The 22,617-nt window shown below is 36.2% G+C and overlaps 1 protein-coding gene across 2 annotated transcripts in view; it reads right to left on the bottom strand.

Annotated features, from left to right (window-relative positions):
• PLXDC2 (plexin domain containing 2) overlaps nt 1-22,617 on the bottom strand; it is a 442,292-nt gene that overhangs the window by 84,822 nt on the left and 334,853 nt on the right. For both annotated transcript variants that reach the window (XM_053225369.1, XM_027073562.2), the window contains exons 8-9: nt 12,488-12,583; nt 12,214-12,295 (exon numbers count right to left, since the gene is read on the bottom strand). In XM_053225369.1, the coding sequence (XP_053081344.1) occupies nt 12,214-12,295; nt 12,488-12,583 (178 nt within the window). The remainder of the gene's footprint in view (nt 1-12,213; nt 12,296-12,487; nt 12,584-22,617) is intronic.

The raw sequence follows: 22,617 nt of genomic DNA, 5'->3' as shown, positions 1-22,617 counted from the left end.
GGATGAGATAAAAGAATTAAAAGACTTTAGGGGAAATGAAGGCTTTCCTGTGATGCCTGACACAGGGTAAATACCAAATAAAAGGTAGCTATCGTAATTACGTTAAGCACCTCCAGATGTAAGGCATTCTCACCCTTAAAACAAACCCTGTGTCCTTTCTTTCAAAGCTCATGGGATTCAGCAGCAGCAGCAGCGGCAGCAAATCTGGGTAAGGATAAAATAAACCCATGTGCTGATGAAGTGCAGGGGACGGAGAGGTGAATTCTGATCAGGGCACAGGTCAAAACAGAGGTCTTCTCCGGTGGTCGGAGACGCTATTTTAGGAAAGTAAAATCTGTACTTTAGGACAACCTATCATTAGAAATCGTTGCAGCCAAGGTCACGATTCATGGAGAGAATCATTCCCCCTTGACTATGAATTGTCATTGAAGGAAATATTCTAGAGCTGAGAGGAAAGAGAAAGTGACTCTAGGAAAGAGGGAAAAGATGGGTCTCGCTACTCCAGAATTGGCAAATCTCTCTATGGTATCCCAGAGAAGGAAATTTTGAATGCTAATCTTGTTCAACCAAGAAATCATAGTTTATCCTGAAATACTTTCTTCTTTGTTTTCCCTAATAATGGATAGCAGCTCAGTCAGACTGCCCTAAAATCATATGAAAAGATACATCTCTAGAATAGCATTACCTAGATATTCTTAGAACTAAAGAACTAACAAGATTATTACACACATGACTGATTTACTGGATTTCGTGCACTTTTCCACCAATGATAGCATTCTTATCATAAAATTTCCTTCAAAACTCTGGGCAGGGTAAACTTGGATCTCTGACTCAGGACTTGATAGTAAATCAACTCTTTTCACATTTAGACAATTTCATAAAAATCTTAAGTAAAGGAGTATGCTAGCATCCAGAAATATGACATAGTCATATTTCAGCTTTTCTCGGGATTAGATTTTAGCAGAAAGCAAAAAATCAGAAACTATCGCTGTGACATTTTAATCATTTTCTTACATAAGTCTTTAAAGAGCTAGCTTGAGTATGAACATTGTATTTTGAATGTCCTTGTATATTTTCACATTAGATTCCCAGCAAAACAAAACAATTAAACCATAAACTACTAATTAAAAGTTTTCTCTTTTATCATATCAGTCTTTTAAACATGAATGTTAATCTAAGGCTCCTCGATACCCAGCAGTCATGTCAATTTTTTTTTAACAGAAGCTAACTGTGAACTTTGTGTTTTGCTTTAAAATTTTTATTTCCTCATCCTTTATGCATATTTTTGTCATAATAATTCAACACCTACTGTTTTTAAAAAACAAAATTGAACAAAATCAATCTCATTCTTGGACAATTAATTTCTAATTATTTCCAGGGGAACTTGTTATTATATTAGTGCAAGCAAGCTAAGGGAATGGAATATATAATTTAGCACGAAAATGCTCCATTTTTGGATACTCCATACATGTTTTTAGGTCGCATGTGTTGACGTTAATAGTTTTCCAAATTATGACCGTATAAAATGCAGTTGCCACAGTCAGTTAGCACATAAGCAAAACTTGAAAATCACTTGGATACTCTTGAAAAAGCAGCTATAAACAGATGTGATACTAAATAATTCTACAGATTTTATTTCTAGCTTGCCAAGTGGTGCTCAGATGGAAAGCAAACACAGCATTCACTGCCTGGAAAATCAAAGACAGCTAAAAAGAATGCCTTGAGATTTCAGGTGGGACTTGGGAATCAGGAGACTTGGCTACAGCACCTGTTGCTTTCGAGTCTGGAAAAAAGAAAGCTGGTTCCTAGTCTGTATTCACAACCAGCTTCAAAGACTGGCAGATGGCCAGTGGCAAAAAGGAGACAGAGGCCAAAATGCAAACTAGATGATTGACAGATAGATGAAAAGATAGATAAAACTACAGTTCAATACTTTAAAAAAAATAGAATTACATGCATTTTATATCCAAAAGGCTGACGAATCAACACCATTTCTCCAGAGGAAAGAAATGCAGTCTATGTATTCAGAATTGTTAATTTTCTGCTTGTGAAAGTTTCTTTAACTTCAGAGTTTTCTGAGAGAGTATCCAAAATTTCCTAATCTACTTTAATATATACATTTCCTTTCTTTGTTTTAAAAATATGTATTTGCTTGTTTACTGATTGATTCAGTGTAGATACTATGTACGCGTGATAAAAATTCAAATGCTACAAGAGAAAATACGATGAAATGGCAATATTTTCTCTTTCTACCAGTTTCCAATTTATGGCAGTTTCCCCAAAGGTCAACTGTAACTAGTTTCTTATGGATTTTTTTCAAAATTATTCTCTATATCAGAATTTTTGCTTTGATGTAATGGATAAAATAACACCATAGCTCGTTATACTGTTATAATTAATTCACACAAAAAGAATTAGCACACTTTTGTTAAATCTAGACTTGGAATGCTCAAAAAGAAAAAAACAGGCTTTAATCTTGTGTTCTTAAAACACAACTTTGTTTATGTCGCATTTCAGAACAAGCTCATTAATTGAAACACTAAGATTCTTTATTTAGATTTGAAAGGATTATAAATTGCACTAAAATAAATTCAAAATTCAATTAATCTCTTACAAGCACTGCACACCTAAAACAATTATGTTGGCTGTATGGAATTTCTAGAAGCACCATAAGTTCTTTTAGAACAGTGAATCTCTACTTTGATAGCGTAATTTTAAAAAAATTCAGCAAAGATGATCCGATGATTTTAACAAGCTAACAATGTTCCAAAATCTGATTTATTTTATATACTGTACTTCTCTAAAAACTTCTTTTCTTTTATCAAGATCTCTTTCACTAACTCGGAATAGATTTTTAAAAAAATTTAATAATGTTTATTTATTTTTGAGAGAGAGAGAGGGAGACACAAAATCTAAAGCAGGGTCTGAGCTGTCAGCATAGAGCTTGATGTGGGGTTCGAACTCACAACTGCGAGATCATGACCTGAGCTGAAGTCAGATGCTCAAATGACCAGGCACGCCCTGAATAGATTTTAACAAGAAATATTTTTATCTTCAAAACACTTTTTCTATATTTGTCTATTCCCAAGTAAAAATAAGTGTTTCCAAGCAACTTTGGCATAACCATTGCAGGTTTACAAGACTCTCAGCCCATTTGTGCAAGATCAGCATTTCCACTGTGCTCCTCTCAGATTACCACAGAATCCTCTGAAGAGGTTTATTAAAAAGTTCAATCCCTTGACTCCACTCTGGACCTACTGAATATGAATCCCTTGGTGAGATTCAGGGAAATCTGCATTTTAACAAGCTCCTGTGGCAATTCTTAACTGTATTAATATTTGAGAACTACTGAACCTACGACCACTCAGAATTAATGAATAGAAGAATCAAATATACCTAGATGAGATATGTATTTCAGGATACAAGGTCAAAGAACTTTATTGATTTGTCCAAGATCAGTCAGCTAATTGTTGGCTGGACCACCAGGTATTCAGAAATCTGGTCTAATCTATCTAGGACGACAAAACATGACTGCCTCTCTACTGTGAATTTTGGGAATTGTGACTCCTTTTCAATCACTCAGGATTGCTTCCTCAGTTCTGGGCTCCTCCTGAACCTTAGCTGGCTAGTACTAACAAGAACCCACTAAAGATAATCTCATTTGGTCTAGATTTGGGCTACTGTGGTCACCAGTTTTAGGCCTATGGGAAATTTATCCATTCCTGCTGAGTGTATAATTAAAGCTTAGTGTTTCTCTGACACCTTCAGTCAGAAATGACAGCATTCTCTTCTTCCTGTCTATCATGACCAGGCAGCATACAAGAAAGCATTCCAATGAATTTTTCTTTAATTAAATAACTTTTTTGGATCTGATATTTAATAAAAGATGCAACCTTCTATCAAAGACAAAAATAGAATAATGTTAGTTATAAATGGCTTCATATTTTGCATTTAAACCTTACATTCAGTTTATTGAAATTATTACCATTTTCGGCTATCAAAATATTACTAATCAGTAATTCTGATAAGCAGACAGAAGTGATTGCAACTTGAAAGAAAGTCAGCATATTGAAACATAGATCAATAAAACTTTATGTAAAATTCTTGAAGCTTGGTGAGTTCTAAATTTTTTCACGTATCTCTATCTCTATCTCTATCTCTATCTCTATCTCTATCTCTGTCTCTGTCTCTATCTCCATATCCATATCTATCTATCTATCTATCTATCTATCTATCTATCTATCTATCTATCTAGTTAAAGCACTAGTCGGGGAAGAAGAGAAAGAGGTAGTGAGAATCCCAAACAAGCTTCTGCTGGCAGCGTGGAGCCTGACACAGGGTTCGATTTCATAAACTGTGAGATCATGACCTGAGCCAAAAGAGAAAGTGGGACGCTTAACCGGCTGAGCCACCCAGGTGCCCCGAAGCTCAGTGAATTCTAAATGTCCACCTGAGAATTGGTGCATTTCCAAGTAGAACTTTATTTGAGCCCAATCCACTGAAATAAGCCTACGATTATAATTAATTTTGAATCAGAGCTGCTGGATTTCCCAAATAGCTTCTATTTATTAGATCTGGACTTCACACCTTATCATCAAAGCCAATGGGTTTTCTTATGTGAAAGAATCATATAAATGTGTAGTCTATAAGTAGCCTCAAATATAAACTTAGATCATAATGTCAGAAGGGTTATGGCTATGGTTTTGCCCAGGATATGAAAGGTACATTTAAATAAGCACAATTATACTCTACTGATTAATCTTAATTTTACAAATTTCAGAGCGTGTCACATATTCCAAGAATACATGATATGTCATTTGACAATTGTGCGTTTTCTGATCCTCTCTTTTCAATCTTAACATCTTGGACTAAATTAAGACTTACAACTAAATTAGACTAACAGAATGCTTTCTATGGCCCTCTAGGGATTACAGTGGAATTGTACCTTACTTGAGGGCTAGATATTGAGGTGAGAAAGTAGGTAAAAATCCGACTGAATCAAAATATGTTTGGAATTCCCTTAGTACAGTTCTTTCAGAAGCCTTTCTTCTTTCTTAAATGTTTATTTATTTATTTTGATAAAGAGAGAAAAAGAAAGAGTGCGTGAGCAGGCAAAGGGTAGAGAGAGAGGGAGAGAGAATCCGAAGCAGGCTCTGAGCTGTCAGTGCAGAGCCTGATCCAGGGTTTAATCCCACAAACTGTGAGATCATGGCCTGAGGGGAAATCAAGAGCCAGGTGCTTAACAAACTGAGCCACCTAGGTGCCCACAGAAGACCGTCATTCTTTAATAAAACTACTTCTTCCAAAGTCAGTATGGACTATTGGATTTTGGCTGACCCTAGATGAAGCTGTTGGCTTCCTTTTAGGACCATGTGGTATGAAAACTACTCTCTGTTTCCTTAAACCCTAAAGTCACACTCAATCCTGCAGATGTGCATGTATGTTTAGGGGTATGTAGAAAGGAAACCGAAGGGGATAGGTATATTCAAGTTTCCTTTGGTGCTTGCATTCAGAAGCATACGATTACTGGTTGTGGAAATTTGGATTGACTGCATTATTTAAATTTGTTCTCTCCATTTCTCTCTCCTCTCAAACTTAGGTAGTTTAATTTCTGTAAGCTAAATGAACATATGATAATGAGTACATTCTACCTTCAAAAAATTATCTGTGCCTGTGTAAAAAGGATTTTTCATCCTTAATTAATTTAGATTGATAATACATTTTATATCATTAGTGAATTATTCGTGACTATTTCTGACTGGATACACTTCAAAATTTTGGAATCCTAGTACATGTGATACATTTTTCTACTTCTCTTTTTGTTACTGAAAAGAAATCCAGTTCATTCAGTAGAAAATAACAGCCAGTGCCATCGTGTTTAAGGAAATGCAGTAGAAATAACAGGTCAAAATAAATATAGAGCAGTTATGCAAAACTATTTTTCCTCATCTTATACATCTTCTTAAGTAAATATGTGATACTACTATTTAGAAGACACATGCCTTTACCATTAGTAGGGATTTACCTATTCTATTCATTCTTTTGATGGATGGAATCATGGAAAGTATTCATTCTCCAATTTTTACCAGTAGCCTTATGACTTCGATTGGAGCTAATAAAATGTGGAAAATTCTGGAAAAGTGAGACACCAAGAGACTAACTCCCCAGTATGCAACATGCTTGATTATAAATGTTGACACTTTATGCCAGGCATCAGCTTAGTTCTTTCTAGAACCATTTGGTTGATACTGAAAAAAACCAATGGATGAGAACAGCCAAAGTGACCAATTAGAATTTTCATGAAAGTGGAAATTCCTGGCCTTGATCATCTTCACGATCAGTTCAACTGTATGTGTTGGATTGTTGTATTAGTCCAGGCATGGTGTGCTGTAGAAGACATTAACATGAGTAAGACTACATTTCTACCCTTGAAAGAATTTACGTTCTCTTATTTCTCCTTTGTTGATTCCTCCTTTTTGTCTTCAACTCCGTGTGGCAAAAATTCTAATTATGCACAAGAATACATAATGAAAAATCATACTTATTCTCATGTTTGTGTCTGCTCACTAGAAACAAATATTATTATCAGTCTCTTATGTATTTTTTCCAAGGTATTCTTTGTCTATGCAAACAAACATGTAAAATAATTTTATATGATAAAATTAGCATATTTCATACCTCAGACCTCATTACACTATGCCAGAGGCTAGCTCCTGGAATCTCTTCTTTTTTCTTTTTTTAAAAAAAATTTTTTTAACATTTATTTATTTTTGAGACAGAGAGAGACAGAGCATGAATGGGGGAGGGTCAGAGAGAGAGGAAGACACAGAATCCGGAGCAGGCTCCAGGCTCTGAGCTGTCAGCACAGAGCCCGACGCAGGACTCGACCTCACGGACCGCGAGATCGTGACCTGAGCCGAAGTCGGACACTCAACCGACTGAGCCACCCAGGTGCCCCTCTCTTCTTTTTTCTAAAAACACTTTCTCCACAGTTGATCTCATTCAGCCCCATGAATTTAAATACTATCTTTATGATAAAGATTCTCCAATCTGAACCTCAAGCCACAACTTCTTACTGAAATTTCTGTTTTCTATATCCCCATCTACTCAACATTTCTACTTGAAGTCCGATAGACAACTCAAATTGAACTTGTCCCCAGATAAGCTCTTTACTTCTCTCCACCTCTCTATTTCTTGTGTCATCTTACTTCTCTCAGGAAAAAAAAAAATGAATGTCACCATCCACCAAATTACTCAAAGAAAAGTCTACAAAGCAGCCTTGATTCTTATCGTTCCTTCTTCCTTCACTTCTAATCCATTCATCTCTCCCAATCCCCATAATTATCATCCTTGTCTAAGCAGCTGTCATCCCTTCTAAAGACTATTGCACACACTCTCTACTATTCTCTCCCTTTTCAATCTTTCTCCACACACACACACACAAGCACATAAAAAAATAACTATTCTCCTTGGAACAGCCAGAGTTTCATTTTTAATTTTTTAAAGTAAACTGGATGCCACACATGGGACTCAAACTCATGGCCCTGAGATCAAGAGTCTCATGCTCTACCCACTGAGCCAGCCAGGAACCCCCAGAGTTTCATTTTTAACATATAATGAAACCACATCACTCCTCTGCTTAGGTTCTTCTAAAATCTAAAGGCTTCCCATCACCCTGAGAATGAATAAAACCCTTCCTGGCTTACAAAGCCTTCCATGTCTTGGTATTGTGCAACCTGCCTGACCTCATTTGATCCCATTCTCCCTTCATGCTCAACTCTCAATGCTCCCAACTCACTGTGCTTCTTCCTTTCCTCACCAGATTAAGCTTGAACCCATGGTAGGGCCACTGTGCTTGCCAGTCCCCTTGAAATGCTCTTTGCTTTCACCTTGCTATATGTAGTTGGTCCCAATCAGATCTAAATGTCACTTCTTCCAAGAAGCCTTTCTTGGTCATGCAGTCCACAGCAACCACTGGCTTTTTCAAACTCAACAGATTACTCATCATCAACTGATTTTTTTGCTTATTCATTTGTTTGTTTTCCCGCGTAGTAAGCTGAACTCTACCCTTTATGAGGGCTTTGGCTTTAATACATGATTTCTGTTCAAACTACCTCAGTGTTTAGACTAGTGCTTGTTGTTTACATTAGTGTAGAAGGTATTCAGTAAATTTTAAAAAAAATTTTTAATGTTTATTTATTTTTGAGAGAGAGACAAAGTGTGAGCAGGGGAAGAGCAGAGACAGAGGAAGACACAGAATCTGAAGCAGGCTCCAGGCTCTGAGCTGTCAGCACAGAGCCCGACGTGGGGCTCGAACTCAGGAACTGAGATCGTGACTTGAGCCGAAGCCAGACGCTCAACCGACTGAGCCACCCAGGTGCCCCAAATTTTTAAGTGCATGAATGAGTGAATGAATATTTTAAGAGCCAAAATATATTTTCAACTAAAAAAATAGACTTTTGGATGATGAAGGCTAATGAAACTAAGGTCTCTTCAAAAAGGCGAGGTTTCTTAGCATGATACCAACAAATAAACTCCTGTTATTAAGAGTTTTGCTGGATTTTCCCTTATAATGTTCTGTTTTATTTATTTGGCCATAGCACTCATCACTAGTAACTCTATTTTCTGCACATCCATTTGTTTACATTCGTTCTCATCATACTAAAAATCTAAGCGCCGTGAGCAAAGTGATTTTCTCTTGTTTATCACTGAATTCACAATTTAGGACAGCAACCTGAACAAAGAGACACTCAAAAATTTTTGTTGAATGAGTGAAAATAAAAGGTATTAGTTGAAAGTGGTTGATTCGTGTCCTCTCAATTTTTCAGTGAAGAAACAAAAGCATTCTTATCTAGAAGTAATGGGCCACCGATTCTGTGTAAATAGTTTCGATTATGGATCTCATTAAATGTTCTTATAACTCAAATTCCTTCAGACATGGGGTAAGCCATTACAAATATTTTGCCTTAGTTTTTGCTTCCTGAAAAATAGGAATTAGAGGAAATAAACAAACCAATTAAAATTATCTTATCTTTTTAGAGAAAGCCCAACTGGAGAGTTCAATAATCACCACCAACTGATTATCATTCAGGGGTAAATGAGCACAAATGAGAAAGTAAAAAGGATGGAAGAAAAAAATCTGAGAGGCACTTTTTGTGCTGCTTAGGATAAGGCTTCTCTTGTTTTATTGAACTTGTTAATAAAAGCTCCAAAGTCTGGGGAAAAGACTTCCGGGCAGCAAAAGCAAAGTTTTGAGGCTCACAGGTCTAAGGAGAAATTAATAAAATGCAGTGGGGAAATTAAATTGAACAAAAGTGCAATGAGCCATAGGTAAAGCAATTAATTAAGCAGGTTTTGATACGTATATAAGTGGGTTGCTGAAGAAGTAAAAATAAATCCAAGATTTTAAACCAGTGTTTGGTATTCAGCAGAACACCAAATGGTCACATGTAGAAAACTTGTAGTTTTTAAAGTAGTGTTCTTTGAGGACTTCCTTCCTTATTTATATGCATCACCACCTTTCCTTTTTCCATTAATCTTTTAAAAAAAACCTATGCTTTCAATAATATACAAAAGCCTTTTGCTTTTGCTTGATTCTCTTCCGCATTCTTTTTATGCCAATTTCAAAACCAGGCAATTTTCTTGCAGGCTCAATTATAAAAATATGTACTTTTCGGTAGTATGTCTACTACTTTTCAGGAAGCAATGAAGATTAACTTGGAGGTGTCACGACCGCAGGCTGGGAGTCACACAGATCTAGTGTCAATTCATGCTTAACCTTAAGTATGAATTAACCTCACTCATAACTCTTAAGAGCTATGAGACCCTGTACAAATAACCTAGCTCCTGTAAGCCTCAGTTTCCTCCATTGTAAAAAATGTAGTATGAGCTAAATACATTTGCTAATTCCTTGGCACAACGTCTGCCAGAGGAATATTTCAATAAAATGGAAGTATTAATATAAAGCAATTTGCAACTTGTGTGTGTGTTTTGATTGCCAAAATTGCTTGTTTATATATATGTATGTATTTATATATATGTACTATAAATACAAATTTGTAATATAAATATATGCACATAAATATTTGTATATTTTTACCAAAAATGTTTTTTTAAACAATAATGAAATGATTGGTGGGAAATAGGTTTCTCGGCTAGTGTCCCGAATCTTCACTTACAAGTACATTATTTCAGTTGAGAATTTGATTGAGAATCTGTCTGGGGTGGCTAACTCTCCTGGCTTTCCTCTGACTCTCCTGGCTTCAGCACTCAGATTCCTTCATCCTCAGAAACCCTTCCTTCTCAGACAAATCTAGTCACGAGTCTTTGGTTTGGAAGGTAATCATTCATTCACGCACCCATCCGTTTTTCTGTAGTACAAGGTACATTCTTATTCTGGAGATACGAAGGCCAATCGGCCTTAATAAAGCCACAGCCTAGAAAAGGAAACAAACCAGCAAGTGTCCGTAAGACCTATGGTAGCTGCTGCTGCTGGAGGTTTGCCCAGGACGTCTGAGAAACGCAGGTGCGGGGCACCTCACGCAAACTCATGGTTTCTGAAGACTTCTCAAAGGATGTGAGCACTGAACTGGAACTTGAATTAGGTTCACACCCTGCCAGGGTCTTCTACTCAATTCTTGTGGGAGTTTTCAGTATCACTTAACCATACATATTAAAGTGCCATCTTCTTAGATTCATTTTGGCTGTTATCTAAGCAGATTTTGAATAGCTTCTGATATGCAGGCAATGTTTATGGAATGTCAACAATATAGGAATATAAATGACCACAAACTGTTAGTTTGCAAGTAGTTCTTCCCGGGGTGTCTGCGTGGCTCAGTCGGTAAAGCGTCTGACTTCGGCTCAGGTCGTGATCTTGCGGTTTGTGAGTTTGAGTCCCGCATTGGACTCTGTGCTGACGGCTCAGAGCCTGGAGCCTGCTTCGGATTCTGTGTCTCCCCCTCTCTCTGCCCCTCCCATGCTCATGCTCTGTCTGTCTCTGTCTCTCAATCATAAATAAATGTTAAAAAAAAAATTTAAGCAGTTGTTCGCAACATGGAAATAGAGGTAAGTTAAAATCGACTTTTAAGAGTATTAATCTGTTTGCTTTATCATTATGTGAAATTCATTGCACAAAGGAAATTATTGGAACAGGCTATGCTGAAAACAATGCAGCGATTATAATAAATAATATTGTTCTATCCACAATACTGTACTGGTTGCCCCAAAGTTAGCAAGTTGAACATGTTTCCTAAAGCTTGTTATCAGGGAATTGACATTCTATTCTTTATACTTCAGTAACTTTTAAAGTATTCTTGAACATGCTGCGATCATTGCAGCAAGTGCTGCAGGAAGATGATAAGACATAGGAGGCTTTTACAACAGAAAGCTCAGATGCAAACAAGCACAGACGGGTAGCTTGAAGACTCAGTTCTTCACCTGCAGGAAGAAGCAGACTTTTCACAGACTCTGAAGGTGGAAGGGAACTTCCTTCTAAAAAGACTGTAAACTGCACGGGGGGCAGTGATCACACCTGTATCATTCGCTGCTGCTTTCCCAGCCCTTGCGACATAATTGGTGCACAAGATGGTGGAGTAAATAACAAAACACATTTAAAAGTCTTCACTCTGCATTTCCAACAAATGATCACTCATTCTCTGAAAAACTCGAGGGACTAAAAACTCCTCTGCCATTCATGAAAATCAAACCACGCATTCTATTCATGTGGAGGTCAGTTAGTGTCACTTTATTCCCTAACTTTAGACCACATCTCTAATCTTGGCTAGTAACCTTTGAGATATTTCCTGGAATTTACTAAGAATGTGCACGTGGTCATGCATAAACTGCCCTTGTTATAGTAATGATATGTCATACCACGCTTTCCGTAGAATATGGACCAATGGCATCAATTTATAGACTCCTCAGTCATAATCACCCTCTAGTTTAAACCCCATAGAAACTACAAATATATATCAGGTAATTATTTTATTGACTATAAAGGTTCTTGGTAATCTCGAGTGATCAAAGGAAAATTTTAAAACTCACTAAAATTCTGAGCAGTTTTTGCATTTTGGTCACTTCTGCATTTTTTTTTACATGTATACATGTGTTCATATATACCTAATCAATATACCTGACACATCTAAAATTCAATGGAAGAGCTGGAAGCAACAAGTCTGTGAAATTTTTACATTTTCTGTATTACTCTTTTTTTACCTTTGAAGTTTACTACACCAACTGCAGTTGAAGCCAATCTGAGAGGATACACAGGGGCCACAACCATTAAACTGGAGACATGCTAGGAAACAGGAAGAATAGGTTTATCAAGACTAATTGGCAGCATGGAGAGAAATTAAAAAAAAAAAAAGAATGCTCAACCAAAATTAAAATCCCCCACCCATCCCTATATACTCACAGGATCAAGATACCTATGCATAAACAGATCAGATCATGAAACTTTCCACCTAGTTCTGTTCACATGGTAACTTACTAGGTAATGGGGTCATCTCCACAGCTGAAATATTGGTAATTTTTGACATTTGTAGCTCTACTCGGTGGTATTCATAAATTGTTCTTCTCCGGACATCTGTAAAAACACAAATAGAAAAAAAAGCCTTTCAAGATTTCTTTGCCTATAAAGCAACATTTAATAATGAATATAAAATGATATGCTTTTCACCCAATGTGGTTTTAAAATGAAGATTTAAAATAATCCCTGTGAAGACAGTGGTTATTAAAAACAACCTGAAAATCATGTGCTGATATACCCAGAAGTCTTTTTTTTAATTTAATTTAATTTAATTTTAGAGAGAGAGAGAGAATGTAAGCAGGGAGAGGGACAGAAAGAGAGAATCACTTTTTAAAAAATTTTTAAAATGTTTTATTTATTTTTGAGAGAGAGAGAGAGAGAGAAAGAGAGATAAGTGGGGGAGGGGGAGAGAGAGAGGGGAAGATGCAGAATCCAAAACAGCTCCAGGCTCTGAGCTGTCAGCACAGAGCCCAACGTGGGGCTTGAACCCATAAACCATGAGATCACAACCTGAGGTGAAGTCAGAGTCTCAACCGACTGAGTCACCCAGGCGCCCCAGACAGAGAGAGAATCTTAACTCAGGCTCCACGCTCAGGGTGGAGACTGATGCAGGGCTCTATGCCATGACCCAGGGATCATGACCTGAACTGAAATCAGATTTGGATGCTCAACCAACTGAGCCACCCAGGTGGACCTCAGCCCTCCAGAAGTCTTTTTTTTTAACCTGTGGAGTTGAAATGTTGATTATGGTCTCAGATATCTCACTTTGCTAGTGGGCTCCAACCCACTGTTACCCAGAATATACTGAAGAACTTTTCTTGATGGATTTATGTATTTTGAAAGACTTTGACATAAAATTATATGACTTCACTCATATGAGGACTTTAAGAAAAAAACAGATGAACATAAGGGAAGGGAAGCAAAAATAATATAAAAACAGGGAGGAGGACAAAACAGAAGAGACTCATAAATATGGAGAACAAACTGAGGGTTGCTGGAGGGGTTGCGGGAGGGGGGGAAGGGGGAGGGGCTAAGTGGGTAAGGGGCACTAAGGAATCTTACTCCTGAAATCATTGTTGCACTATATGCTAACTAACTTGGATGTAAATAAAAAAAAATTTTAAAAATTAAAAAAAAATAAATAAACATTAAAAAAAGAAATTATTATGCTAAGTGAAATAAGTCAGTCAGAGGTAGTCCAATACCATATGATTTCACTCATGTGTTGTATTTAAGAAACAAATGACTCATCATAGGGAGAGAAAAGAGGAAAAGCAACAGATTCTTAACTAAATTAGAGAAAAAATTGATGGCTAGCACAGTGAAGTGGGCAGGAGGATGGTTTAAATTGATGATGGGGATTAATAAGTGCAATGTGATGAGCACCAGATGTTGTATATAAGTAATGAATTACTATATTATACACCCACAACTAATATTTTGCTGTATATTAACTAAATGGAATTTAAGTAAAACTTAAAAAAATAAAAAAAACTTAAAAAAGGTAAGATGATACCATTTCTTTAAAACTTAAGCTAAAATAAGTCTTTTAGGAATGGGTAGCAATTACAATTTTTTCACAGCCTAAAAAAAAAAAGAAAAAAAATTCACAGCCAGAATATGAGTCTGATTGCTTTAAAGGTTTAGATGGGTTTCTTTTAATAAAAGTAAAACAGAACTTAGGTCACTTTAAAAAAATTAGTACTGATATTTATTAAATATACAGCATTGTATCTGAGAAAGGTTAACAACTGGTACTTCGATTGTATGAAGGAACTTATAATTACTCATCAGCAAATCCAACAGTCTCCCTGAGGAGTAGGCTAGATGGGAGACTTTGACATGAACTTTAATAATTAAATATCAGATAAATACGGCAAACATATTTTATTACAATTAAGACTGTTGACGAAATATATTTAAGATCCCCTATTAAAAAAAAGACCTGAGTCTTACGCTCATGAGCTTGCCTGAGTTTGGTAAATTGTAATGGGTGAAGCAATGTTATCAGCATTTTATTTAGCTCTTGAAATGCTTGTGATGAAAGGAACACATTTCCTGAATGCTATCTTATCGATCAGGAATTATTTGGGAAGCTATCAGTTTATTTAAAAAATATCAGAGTATCTAATCTTGGGAAGTCATATGTCATAGTGGTTGATAGAACACGCTCTTGAACAATTTTGCGTGGGTCAAATCCGAGTGTTGCTGCTTGTATCTGTGTGACCCTGGGCTCCTTTGTTAGCCTCTCCCGCCTCGGTTGCCTCATCTCTAAAATAGAGATAATAGTACCTAGATCACTGAGTTGTTTTGAGAACTCAAATGAGACAGTAAATGAAAATTGGTTAGAACAATCTCTTTCACACCGCAAGTGCTCAATAAATGTTTAATATGGCAATCAGCATCACACTGGTTACATGCTGCATATCATGGTCTATTTCTACAGATCTAAACTCACTGAAATCACACTAAGGTTCTGAAATCAGGCTTCTAGGAATTTATCTCCCACCTTAGCTTAGAGAAAGCTAAATTTTGATTAACATCAATGGATCCGACAGGATGCGGAGCAGGAAGATGGTGTACGGGAGATTTAGTACAAGTGTTTAGCAACTGTAGATATATCTACACATCCAGGGACAAAGTCAAACATCTACTGAAAACCTACACGTGCCTCTACTTTTATCCACTCCTGTCTTTCCACTCATTTCTGATTATTCCCCGTGAAATACTACTCCAGAAGAGTAAGGGAGGTAGCCCCAAAAGAAATGTTTTGGGGCTCACAGAGGTTCCAGAGCCATTTGCTGAATATATCTTCAGGTTTATCAGACTGGAAAACACTGCTCAAGAACCATAATCCAATTAATTTCTTTTTGGTACAAGTGAAAATGCATATATGATTTTCAAAGTGTAAACTTTATCAAACATCAGAGAAAAATGCTAATTTAACGGTATTTAGTAAGGTTTCTCAAGGGCAGGGCACTCTTTTCTTAAGTTGTAAGGCACAGAAAAAGACTCCCCAGCTTCTGCTTTATCTAAATAATACATCTTCCCATATACTGGTTTCCCTTGTTTTTTGCTAAATAATTTAGTTCTTGGAAATAAAGACATAACATGACTTTGCCATGAGATTACTGGTTGGGGGTTTTAGAGTCTCCTTCATACTAAAGTTCACTCAGTGTCTATCATATTAGTAGCTGCTTATTAAAATACTAGTTTTCTGTTCATTTCATATTATACTTTGAAAACCTCAAACTACTGACATAATGACTGTGAATCCTCTGGAACTTAATTATTGATTACGCATATGGGGTTAAGGGAAAGTGACCTTTTTTGCTATGCTAATTCTATCACCCACTCGGACCCTTCCTACTACGGGGAGGAAATGAGTTTAACAAAATGAAATTAATGAGAATGAGTTTTGTTTGATGACCTGCCAATTAATGACAGCTTCCAAATGGTCATTTTTGTTGAATTTCAGAGATACCCCTGTCAAAAACAAGCAATTAGGAATGTATTTACTGGTAGCGCCTGCCAATACTAGAAGCTTTCATTTGATTCCAGAAATGTATTTAGCTCATGTGTCTTCTTTAGAAAGTCAGCCAAAATAACGCTGTCCCAAAAATTCAGTCTTAGTAGTGTTGATACAGCTTTAGCTGTTTTCTTACCACTTTACAAAACTAAGTTTGACTAGAATACTCATTAAGGGCTTTTAAAAATTAAAAACAAAAACAAAAACAAAACACCTAAATCTCTGTGCAGACTAAAACACAGAGGATAAAGTTTAGTAACCAAAATCTTGAGGTGATATGATTCAAAGTGTGACTAGTGAATTGCATTTTTTTTTTTTAGAAAATCTGAGCAAATTAACAGGAGGGATCATATGGGAACACGAGGAATCCCCTCCAATCAATATTCACTCTGGCTGAAGTAAAAACAGTTTAATGAGTTCTTTGTGGCATGATTAGCCATGATCTAGTTTGTCTTTAAAGGTAACATTCACATGAGAATGTATAAGTGATTTTGTAAATTGGCTGGCTCTTCCATTTATATGAATATCTTAATATTGTCTGAACTGTCAAATAAATAATTTGCTAACATTGCCTTACTTACAGATTACTAATGCCTAATGACTGGTCCCAAATGGTTATTTCTTTTCCACTTCCAGTTCAGCCTGCCACCCAGCACCATTCACTGAATACTCTTTAATGTAAACAGCATGTATTGCACAACTACAAGTTCATTCCCAGCATGAAGACTTGGGGGGAAAAAAAGAGACTCTTGAGAAAAAAAAGGGCACCGTTAGCGCCGCGATAAGCCTCCCACACAATATGTAATTCACTAACAGAAAGAGCTGGTTGGCGTTGCTAAATACAGCTTCCACAAAGAGAAGATGTTTTTGCTTCAAACCTTTTTTATGCCCTCTGTAATTCTCTTCTATTAAATAATAATGTAATAGGTTGGATAAGGCAACATAAAATTTAGAGGATCACGGAGTACTAATCTAAACCTCTTAGATTTTCTTCTCATCATCACCTTGCGGTTCGTGAAGTTTCCGGACACCGCTACAACCTACATGGTCAGATTTCATAAGTTACCTGAGCAGGCATAAAAAAGATCAGAAACTTCATCTAAAACCAAACTTTACTTTTCTCCTCATTCCACGTATATTTACTAATGGCTTAAACAACATGTCCTGACTTCCTTTAGTAATCCCTTTGCCCAACAAGAGCACCAGAACCAGCAGTGGGACAGTAAATGGTCAAGGCAGAGTATCTTAGTGAGCTTGTGCGACACGTAGACAACAGCCCTAACACTATGGCTCCCATTGGCCTAAGGACTGTTCTTCTGGACGTGGTGTTTCTCCCAGGAAAACACATTTCTTTACTCCTGAGACTTAGGGGAGACTTTGCGATGTACATTGGCAATGTCATTAAATCTCTACTGTTTTTCTGAGAGAAAAGAAGATGGTCACTTTATTAAATAAAGTTGGGTGAAATGTAGTAAGATACGTTTTAAAATCAAGTGTTTGAAAAGCTTTTAGTGCTAAATTATGCAGATGTTTGGTACTTATGGAAGAAAAACCCCTCCGTTTCCAAGAAACTAAACTTCCTATAAAAAAACTCAACTGGAAAAATTAACATGTGGGCATGTTTATAAAGGTATCCAACCAGTATTTGTTAAAAATAGGAATATTCTCTGTGTAATAGGGAAGTGTGGGTTAAAATAGAAATATTCATGAAGTAATAGGGAAAAATAAAAAATAAGGCAAAGTCTAAATCTGAAGGCAAACGTGAGAGAAAAGTGGAAAATTGAATCTCTGAGGTCATAATTTAAAATAAATAAGGCAGACAGAACTTGATAGAAAAACTCAATTTAGGTTATTTTTGAGAACTATTTTGGCTCCTTTCCTAGGCCTTCCATAGTAAGGCGACCATTGCAAAGATGAGCTTTTGATTCACTATATTGAATAAATAAAAGTACATTAAGATGGGTTTCTCTTCCTTAGACCAATAAATCCTGGCTTCATAGGTACTCAATAGATATTTATTGAATGCATAAATTTTTAAGTATGTTGAATTTTTAATAATGTATTGAAGTCCTTTCTGTGATTTTTAGTATTTTATATTAGAAATAAATTATTAAATAAATTGAGAGACTATCTCTATAACGGTAAAATTTTACCTCGCCTGATATTGGTACAGGATAAAAAGTCAATGAATAAATGGATGAATAGATCTAAAAAACAAGAATTTAGCTACAAATACCTCTGAAATATGTTATAATTAACCAGTGATTTCTAATATCCAGAAAACTCCTAAATATTTGCTTCTTTTTAAAAATCCAATCTAAAAATCAATCTTTTTAAAAAAGAAGCAAATATTTAGGAGTTTAGGAGTTTAAATATCTAGGATTAGAATAAAACAAGGGGTGTTTGAAATGTATGTAAAAGCATAGAGTATCACTTTGCATAATGCTTTCTATCGTGGAAGAGTTTTATGAGAGAATATTTATGGGGAAATGTCACGATTTCTATTACTTTTTCCTTTTGTTGAGCCACGAGTGGGCAAATGCATACTTGGAAGCCAAAGCACCTTAGGAAGCTATGCTGTAAGGAGAAGCAATTTTTTATCTTCTGAAAAATGAATAATTTGAAGGGCTTTCCATTTTGAGAAGAAGGAAGGTAGGATTTACTAAAGGATTTGTGATCAATCTGTCCTTAAATGAATGAAAAGATAACTTTGAAAATAACAAGTAAGGCTGGTGGCCCCTGGGTGGCTCAGTTGGTTAAGCACCTGACTCTTGATTTCAGCTCAGGTTATGATCCCAGGGACGTGGGCTCGAGCCCCGTGTCAGGCTCTGTGCTGATCAGTGTGGACACTGCTTGAGATTCTTTCTCTCCCTCTGCCCCTCTTCCCTGCTAGCAGCCCTCTCTCTGAAAACAAAACAAAACAAAATAAAAAACAAAACAAAACAAAAAAAACCAAGTGAGGCTCAGTTCTTCTAAAAGAGCTTTAATAGAGTATGTAAGAAAAATATCTTACGCGTTTTCAAGATTATTCATTTCCTCAATAGTCTGTCAACATGTTTTTTTTTTTAATTAGAGTTGCTAATAATTATAATGGAGCTGTCCTACAAACAAACCAAAATTACCAATAGTTTTATTTAGGGAAAACCAGTTATAATGGAATGCTTATATTTGAAAATGTATTACTTAATCATATCTAAAATGCCAAGGCTTTTCTGAAAGGCAAAGAGGAAATAAAAAAAGGATGTTCTGTAAATATTATACCTGAAGTTTAATATTCCATTTAAATAGATGCTATAATCTATTGTTACTCTGTCCAAGATGGTAACCACTAGTCACATGTATCTCTTTAACTAAGAGTTAGTTAATGAAATCAATTAAAAATTCAAATCCCCAGTGTCACTAGCCACATTTCAAGTGCTTAGTAGCCACATGCAGCTAGTGAGACTAATACTCAACAGTTCTGATTTAGGATGTCTTATCAGTGTAGAAAGTTCTACTAGACAGTACTGGTCTATGGTATTATGTTTTTGAGAATTAAAGCTTAAGACATTTTGAAGAGTAAAAAAAAAAAATCTCTCTTTTTGTTAGGGGTTGTTTTTTTTTTCAGTCTGTAAACATAATTTTGGTCAAGTTTCTTGAAAAATTGCTGCCTGGTCTGTGAAGCTTATAAAGAGACCATATATGATGAACTATATACAATGCTCCTCAAAGAGTTCTTTGACCCTCTAAGTATCTTTAAAATATATTTGTTCTCCAAATGAGTTGAGTTTTATCTTTGAAAACGCTAAAGTCGGGGCGCCTGGGTGGCTCAGTCAGTTAAGCGACCGACTTCAGCCAGGTCACGATCTCGAGGTCCGTGAGTTCGAGCCCCGCGTCGGGCTCTGGGCTGATGGCTCAGAGCCTGGAGCCTGTTTCAGATTCTGTGTCTCCCTCTCTCTCTGCCCCTCCCCCGTTCATGCTCTGTCTCTCTCTGTCTCAAAAATAAATAAAACGTTAAAAAAAAAATAAAAAAAAAAAAAGAAAACGCTTATGTTTCTTATTGAGCTGTGAATAATAATTAATCAACAAAGCCAGGGCACATTGTAGCACCAATGACGTTAATAGATTTAAAACAGCAGATGCGGATGAGACACAGATTGATGTTAAGAAAGAAGCAGATCATGTACTGCCGGTGGGTGAGAAGAAGAGAGTGGTATGTTCTGAAGGATTCAGAAATAGCTGTTATCATAACTTGTAGAAGAACCATTTCAAGGAAGGTCAGCAGCTTTCCAGGCTGCTTTCTTGGACAAGAATTCTGCACGTGTGTAAAACTAACTTTCACATGACGAAAATGGCATAGCTTTACGTTTCCCAATAAAAGAACCGCAAAGGCAAGAGTGGATTTTCTGGGTTTTCTTGCTGCAAATGTTATGCTCTTTAAGCTCAGAAGGCGGAGAAAAGGTGAGGCGTGAGGGAGAAGGTCAGCACCCTAGAGATTCAGATGGAAATTCAGAGTGTTAAATTGGAGGAGAGGGAAACAAACAAGGAGGAACGGTACTAGTGAGAATTATACATTTATCCAGGAAGACCTTTGCACACCGTGTAAAGGATTTGGAGGCACATAAGCTGAGGCTGAGAAAGGATTACTTAATAAAGCTATTTGACAAGAAATTATGGAAATTACACATGACCTACAAATACATGACAATGTGAAAACCTTCTGGTAATCAACAGAATATTAAAGCAACAATGAAATATCACGTTCTGCTTATCAAATTTTCAGTTTAAAAAATGAGGACAGTGTCTGGGAGCATCTGGGGAAATGGGATATCTAATAAAATGCTGGGGCGGGGGGAGTAAATTGCTACAACCTTTATAGAAAGCAATCTGTCAAAGTGCATAAAAACCCATTAACAGTCAATGGCTACATATTCGCTTATAAACAATCAGTTGTGTCAAAATTTGAAAACGAAGATGTTCAGCACTGTTTTACTGATAATTAATATGAAAAGCAACAAACATGACAAACTAGTGCTCAGACAGGTTACATAAATTATGAAATAAAGGAATTTGTTGCAGCTATTAATGACCACATTTTAGACAGGTATTCAGCAGTGCAGAAAAAAATGTGTTATATATATTAAGAGAAAAATAGGTGACAAAAATATTTTTAACAAAATGCCAATTTTCTTACTAAATGTGCATGTGTATATACTAAAAACAGAAGTTTGGATGCAGACACGTGGAAACATTGTTATCTCCCTGTGGTAGAATTACAGACCATTTAAATTTTTTTTCTGTGCATTTCCTGTAATGTACAGATTTCTCTGAATTAACATGCGCTATGCTTATAATCACAAGTATGTTCTTCCATTTGGGTTTCTGTAATGAACAATCCAAGTCATTGTATGCAGACCTGTGTTTCACATCTGTACCTGTGGAGACTGAAGCCAGCTGATCTCTATGTTCTTTTTGTTTCTAGAATTCTACAAAATATTTTATGAAAAATAGAAGGTGATGCAGACACACAGGTACACACAGACAGACACAGCAAGACATCAAAAAGCAAACGCTGCTTAGTTAGGAAGAGTTTTCGAGTGTCAGGTGTTTCCTGATGGGAGTCTCCTGTGGCCCGAGTCTCACAAGCAATTGTTCTGGGTGTGGACATCTTAGCATCAGTGTCTTAAAGTGATAATGTTGATTATGATGAATAAACAATAAATACATGTACAAATACAGTGCTGATTACCTTGTGCCAAATACTGCATGCAACATACCCATTGTATCTTAGGTATTAAGGTGACCATTTTGTCTGTAAGGCTATTGGAATTAAATAAAATGCTCAAGGCCTCATTATTAGTATTCCCATTAAGGTAACCTTTATACTTTCTGGACTGCTAACTAATTTTATCTTTTATTTTATTTTTTAGAGATAAGGGTTAATTTCACCATGGACGTTTTGTTTTGTTTTGTTTTGTTTTGTTTTGTTTTGTTTTGGAAGGAGCAGAGGAATTTCCTTTGTAACCTCAGAACTATTTCCTAACAATGCCTGAATTCCCTTTGCTACTTTCAACTGTCAGATCACCTGATCCTTTTTGAAAGATAAAGACTAAGGTAATAAACTATGCTTGAAAGTTACATTGAAATCATTTATTATTTGGAAGCCTTCAAAAACTGAGAAACAAGTTTTCTGTTGTTGATATAACAATGAAAGGGTGCGGAGAAATCTTCATGATAAATAACTTAAACTTACCTAACAGCTTTACAAATGCTTTACCAAAACTTGACCAACTGATAAGAATGGTGTAACGACCTCCAAGAATGGTGGTCCCACCGGGAAAAATTATTCTCAAGGTTACAGCTTGCACTCCGATGTTGCCATGAGATTAAGCTGAGGATCTAAGTGCTACATAAACCGTGTAACCAAAATGCTTAAAAGAACAGAAAATTGATCTTATGAGAACAGGGTCCTATATAACGTACCTTGCAATAGAGAAGAAATGAAACCACTCATTACTTACGATAATGATCAGTTTTTCCCTGAAATTCACTCAGGAGAAGAAAAAGGGGGAACAGAGATGAA

The sequence above is a fragment of the Acinonyx jubatus genome, chromosome B4, assembly GCF_027475565.1.
Source record: "Acinonyx jubatus isolate Ajub_Pintada_27869175 chromosome B4, VMU_Ajub_asm_v1.0, whole genome shotgun sequence".
Classification (NCBI taxonomy): domain Eukaryota; kingdom Metazoa; phylum Chordata; class Mammalia; order Carnivora; family Felidae; genus Acinonyx; species Acinonyx jubatus.
The sequence above is the reverse complement of the archived record's forward strand: the minus strand, read 5'-3'. Positions and strand labels throughout refer to the sequence as shown.